The sequence below is a fragment of the Mesocricetus auratus genome, unplaced genomic scaffold, assembly GCF_017639785.1.
Source record: "Mesocricetus auratus isolate SY011 unplaced genomic scaffold, BCM_Maur_2.0 Super-Scaffold_100020, whole genome shotgun sequence".
NCBI classification, from domain to species: domain Eukaryota; kingdom Metazoa; phylum Chordata; class Mammalia; order Rodentia; family Cricetidae; genus Mesocricetus; species Mesocricetus auratus.
In genome coordinates this window covers 33,572,154-33,578,333 of record NW_024429201.1, presented here as the reverse complement: position 1 = coordinate 33,578,333, position 6,180 = coordinate 33,572,154, and the positions used below count along the sequence as shown (strand labels likewise).

The 6,180-nt window shown below is 44.2% G+C and overlaps 1 protein-coding gene across 1 annotated transcript in view; it reads left to right on the top strand.

The window, feature by feature from the left end:
• The first annotated feature begins 1,415 nt into the window (after nt 1–1,415).
• Nucleotides 1,416–6,180, top strand: part of Tmem161b (transmembrane protein 161B) — a 79,270-nt gene continuing 74,505 nt past the window's right edge. Inside the window, exons 1-2 of the mRNA XM_013126380.3 lie at nt 1,416–1,760; nt 2,178–2,862. Coding sequence (XP_012981834.1) covers nt 2,860–2,862 — 3 coding nt within the window. The 5' untranslated portion in view covers nt 1,416–1,760; nt 2,178–2,859. The remainder of the gene's footprint in view (nt 1,761–2,177; nt 2,863–6,180) is intronic.

Here is a 6,180-nt window from a genome sequence, read left to right as displayed (position 1 = left end):
ACAAAATAAGTTCTCATAGTTATCAAAGGTGGATTTAAAGAGGACCCTCTTCAAGGCTGGTAGATTTCTCACTACATTCTTAAGATGGTGCTGAATAAATAAAGGAAACAGACTCTTTTGTGTGTGATAAGGGCGTTAAACACATTGTGTAGGTTCCACACTCAGATCCTCTTGTGACTTAAAAGACAACCATGTTCCACTATTGAGACTAGGCTAGTGGCCTTTTAGAACAATTACATAATGTTCCATTAACCATACACAGCAGAATATGACCAATATTTTATTGTTACTGGACCACAATTGTTCCTACTATTGCCTACTTCAAGTACAATTTAACTCTGGAAGCAAAACCCAACAAAAACAAGGACGTAACTCTCCACACAGCCGCAGACAAATAGCAAAACAATATAAATCACAGAAAAAAACATATAATCATATTTAGTAAAGAAAAAGCAATGGAACTTTTTAAAGAGGTAAAAAGAATCAACACATTTTGTAAATGACAGGGATTGGACTTTGAAAAAGAGATTTTAATAAGTGAGTTTCAGATCAGAGTTGGTGTTGATATAAGTAGCTTTCTGTTGATATTTATACATATTTGAGACCAATTCTCAAAGAGGACATTTTAAATCATCAATAATCTCAAATGGTAAGAGCCAAGACATTTCTCAGATTGTATACCTTTGCCAAAAATAATCATTAAATTATCATCACATCTCCCCTCCCTCCCTCTTATGATTCTATTTGAATCTTTGTCAAAGACCTCTATCCATCTAAGAAATGGAGAGAGATAAATTCTTTTTAAAAAAATAAAGAGTTAGCAGGGCGGTGGTGGCACATGCCTTTAATCCCAGCACTTGGGAGGCAGAGGCAGGGGATCTCTGTGAGTTTGAGGCCAGGCTGGACTGACAGCCTCCAAAACAATACAGAGAAACCCTGTCTCGTAAAACAAAAAACAAACAAACAAAAAAGAGTTAATCAATAGAAAATTGTTTTTATAGGATAGAAAGACTTGAAACAGCTGTAAATGTAAACACACACACAAACTAATTATTAAAAATACTACTTGTATAATGGATTTTGTAATGTTGCAGAGGTAATCATGTGAAATTAAAGAATTTCAGGCAAGGATTGTTAATCAATGTGTCATGTAGATAAGGAGTATAGAATATGACAGACTATTAAAAGTGATGATAGCAAAACCTGACTGATTTCTTGTTTTCACTCTGGCAGGAATGGAATCTATCCTGCTACTGATTCCCAGCTTACTGTCGTATAGGAGGACAAGTTTTGTGAACCTCAGTAAGGCTCCCAGGTTTAGGACTGTTAGAAGACCCATAGTGTCATAAATGAAAGAGTGAGACTTCACAGAATGTGATGTCACTGACAGGTGGCTAGCCACTCTCCTCCACCTTTTCTTCCTCCCCAGACAGACCGAACTACCCCAATCCCTCCTTACTGCCTTCAACCATCTATGGTTGTTCTGGGCAGGACCTGTCTATTAACAACCTTGTCTCGGAAGTGCAGAAACTGAACCCTTGGGGGAAGTTCTGGATTGATCATCAGCACAATCTATTTCACAAACTACGCCTCAGGGCCACTGGACTTAAGCAACTTCTGTCATTTCTTATCCTTCCTCTATTGCCTGTCACTCTGCTTCCCATCCCCCACCCCACTGAGGAACTTTGTTTCCCACCCCATCCAACTTCTGAGACCCAGGGTCCTTGGACCACTTGAAGGTTGATCATCATCACTTCCAGGTACTCTGTCAGGACGAAACCACATTATGGTAAAAGATATCTCATGGATATGGGTAAAATGGGTACTGTTTTGGTAAGGCTTCTCAAACTGATAAATTTCTGGATCAAGATGCTCTGTGTGTAATGACTTCAGACTTGCCTCCAAGGTTAATTCTCATCACAATAAAAAGGCAGAAAGAGCTTGCCCGTACAGATGTTTGAGGGGGAGGGTGGGTCCATGTATGTATGTATGTATGTATGTATGTATGTATGTATGTATGTGTATGAGTGTGTGTGTATATATATACACATATTATCATGTATGTATATGAGAATTTCACTTCTTTTCCTGTTATAGTGCCTTTTCTGTTCATACTGGAATTAAGTAGGTAGCAGGTGTCCACATTGAATTTTCTTCTTGGCTCCCGTTCTTGGTAGATGAATTCTGGCTCCAGGTGGCATCTGTGGAGAGCGAAGAACTTCTGAAACCGTCCCACTGACTTAAGCAGGACCCGGGTCTTGACCAAGACTCCAGGGAACCGCGGAAGGAAAACCAAAGACAGAAAGGACGCTGGCTGGTCGGGACAAGTTCCGAGTTAGCTCAGCACGAACACAGCCCGGGGCGCCGGCTCTCCGTCCTCAGCGCGCCGGCAGGGTGTGAGGTGAACTCCCCTGCCCCGCCGATCCCCGCCGATCCCGGCCTCGGACGCGGGCCGCATCCACCCCACACCACCTCACCCCCGGCCGCAGCGCCTAGCCAGCCTGCCTAGCAACCCCGCGGGCGCCGCATTCCGCCCCGCCCACCACCTACCTGTGCGCCTGCGCCCCCGCGCTCTCAAGGTCGACCCCGCCCCCATCCCACCCCAGCCGGGCCCCCACGGAAGTGGCTGGAGAGAGCACGCCTTGCGTCTCCTCGTCTCTGCACGGCGCGGGGTCGCCGGCGGTCAGGAGGGGGAGGGACTTCCTGTCCCGCGCGGGCAGGACTTCCGGCAGAGCCGGAAGACCCCGTTCTTCCCCCGGCGGCTTGGAGAGGTCCGTTCTGCCTGCAGGACCGGGAGAGGACCTCGAGGACGCTCCCGGCGGCGCGAGCGTGCGCGTCTCCCGACCTCTCCCTGGCGTGATGGTGAGTCCCTCTGCGAGGGCCGGGGTGGCCGCCGTCGGGAGGAGGGGGCGCGGAGGTGAGTCCGCCGCAGCCCGGGGTGAGCGGGATCCCCCATGCTCGGAGCGCGCGGCCGCCGCGGGGCCCCGCTCAGCCGAGGGAGGCGCGGTCCGTCCATCCGTCCGTCGGGGGACACTGACTGAGTGGCCCGCACGGCCTGAGGCCCCGGGTGGCCCCCGGGTGACCTTGCTCCGCTCCTCACCACGTCCCTGTCACCTTTCCCGACGCGGGCTTGCGGCCGGGAATGTAAGGGTGTAGAAAACACCCTTTGAACCCTGCCTGTGTCTTTCCTGGAGACCAGCGGCGCTAGGCATTTAACATCAACTTGGTTTCTCTTAAAACTCAGCTCTTTTACAACTGGAAATATGGTCACTTAAAAAAGAGAGATAGCCAACTTGAGTAATCAACAGATTTAATCCGAAAGGAAAATATGTAAAGTTATTGCGTGGAGAAGAGAGCAGTTGCAGGAGGGAGACTAGCCTCGGCCGTGTTTGCAAGTGTCTGAAAGGTTAGGTAAGAAGGGTTCCATGGAGAGGAGTAATTCTAGAAAGAACCTGGTTTGGGAAGGTAGGATGGAAAGCAGGATGAAGGGCAGTGAGCAGAGGGTGTTTACTGTAAAGTCAGTCATCCTGAGAGTTCCTGTGCTGTTTCAGGCTGGAAGTGGAATAAAGCTCGGGGGCTTGGAGAAAGACACTCTTAATCTTGTAATTAAGCTGCAGGTGCTGACTGATCGCACAGCTCAGAAGTTAACTTATGGAAGGGCAAGGATTAGCTTGACAGGGAAATGGGAGGAGGGCAAGCGGTTGTATAGGGGATGGCGATTGCAGGAAACTTTTCTGGAACAGAAAAGGATTTTAAAGACAAACTTGATGTTTCCCAGACCACAGGGTTCCGGTAACGTTGGACAGTTAACCGCATGAAAGACTTCAGATGTCATCTGCAAGCACGTCTGTCTTCAGTTGGTCATGTCGTGTTGCCTTCTTTTTATGTACACCAGGCTGTCCTCCAATTGAGAGATCTGTCTGCCACTGCTTCCCAGAGTGTTGGCATCAGAGGCAAATGCCCCCCCCCCAGTTTGGTCATACCTGTTGTTTAGGGTCAAATATTGCTGGTTTTAGCTGTTGTGTGTGATGATGTTAGAAGGACATGTGTGATGAGAGTAAACGCTTTGACTCATCTCCGTCCACTTGCGCTCTATCAGATGACCAGTGTTCCTTTTAGTTTAGTTTTTTTTTAATGTTTGAACCTCTGTATAATATGGCTTACAATTCATAAGAGAGTTCTGTTTTCATTTGGCATAATGAAATTAATGAAGGAATATTAGAACTGGAAGGAATCAAGATCTATTCAACTGTCCCACCTAGTCAAATTTTACAGAAGGAAGAATATGGAGTCTGGAAATAGCCAATGATATACTTGAGGTGACATCTAAAGAACTTGGTCTCAGTTTTAAGTGTAAAGTAGGTTTTTGGCTTCTTAATCTAGACAGTTGAAGATAGAATATCAATAAAATTCTTCAATGCATTATAGTCATTGAGAAGTTGAATTAGAATGTGTTCCACTCTGAGAGCTCCAACGAAATAGGTATATTTCCAGCTAATCTCATGGTGATTTTCAGTGTCAGGCTGGATAGTTAACTGTCTCCATTGTGACATTGGTCTTGTTTTTGAGCTACTGGACTAAAGTTGTTCACAGCTATGAAATTGATCATGTTTGTATTTGGAATCCTGAGGGGAAAAATGTCTAAGAATTGAATTTTGTTAGGATGGGCTGAATTTAGGATGCAGCTTAGTTGAATTAGTAGTTTCTTTTAAATTGCTAATCTTACAATGAGCACCATATGTGAACCCTGGAGACCCAGAATCTGCCCATTACGTACCCGAAGTTGTTTACTCAACTCTATAAGACGTTCTAGATTTATGACAAAAGTAGTAGAATTGGTCTTTGAGTCATCTTCTGATTCACATTTAGTGACTTAGAACTCTGTTTCATGATACCTACATATTTCTGGTTAAGATTTAACTTGGTTTCCTTAGCCCTGTAATTCCTTTAAAAATATATTCACTCTTTTTTTTAATATTTTTATACATCATGTGGGTAGTCTTAAAATCTTTGTCTTTATATTTGTCCAAGTATTTCACTACTGTCTTAAATGCTACCCCAGAATGGACATTTTTGACTTTATAATTGTTTAATTGGTTATAAATTTATTCCCTCTCAGTCTTTGTTTCGGTGTCTAGCTCCAAACTTCAGGGGTGTGCTGTGTGTATTGCGTTCTTCAATTGTAAGCAAATGACAATAAGCTTGTGATGTAGACTGAAAATAGGGTGCTCTCTGAATTATTTTGCTTTCGGTTTGTGAAAATATGTAGAAAATTTACTAAAGGTATACCAACTAATTCTGTTATACTTTCTGTTGTGATGGAAGTTTTGCATTCATGCTTGATTTGTGTAGATTAGAGCTAGTGTTGTAGGTGTTTCCAGGCTTGTTTAGTCCATGTAGCAGGTGTTAGCTGTGGGGAGATGCAAAGCTTTGCTATAGAGTTGGTGAGCAGTAGTGCTGGATAGATAAGGTGGTACATGTTATGGGAGAAATACACAGTATACTTAAAAAGTACAGATCAATGCATTGAGTATAAATTTGGGGAGTCCTAGAATAGGTGACCTCTAATGAACTTACAGTGTTGGGATACTTGAGTTAAGAATGGCTGGGCATGGTGGTGCCTGTTTTTTTGTTTTTTTTTTTTTGTTTTGTTTGTTTGTTTTTTTTAGAGACAGAGTTTCTCTGTGGCTTTGGAGGCTGTCCTGGCACTAGCTCTTGTAAACCAGGCTGGTCTCGAACTCACAGAGATCCACCAGCCTCTGCCTCCTGAGTGCTGGGATTAAAGGCGTGCGCCACCAACGCCCGGCGGTGCCTGTTTTTTTAATCCCAACATGGGATCTCTTGAGTTTGAGGCAAGCCTTGTATACAGTGAATTGCATGCTATTCAGGTCTACGTAGTGAGATTTGCCTGGATGGATGGATGGATGGATGGATGGATGGGATAGATAGATAGATAGACAGATAGATAGAATAAAAAACAAAAAAACAAACCTATGATTCTTTGTAAAAATGTATTTTTGGGCCTCATTATTATAACATTTCAGAATCTTTGCCTGCTTGTTTGGTTGTTCTTTAAACATGTTCTTACTCAGTAGTTCAGGCTGGCCTTGAATTCCCTACTATCCTGTTTCAGTCTCCTAAGTGCTGGGATTATTGTATGGGCCATCGTTTCCAACTCAG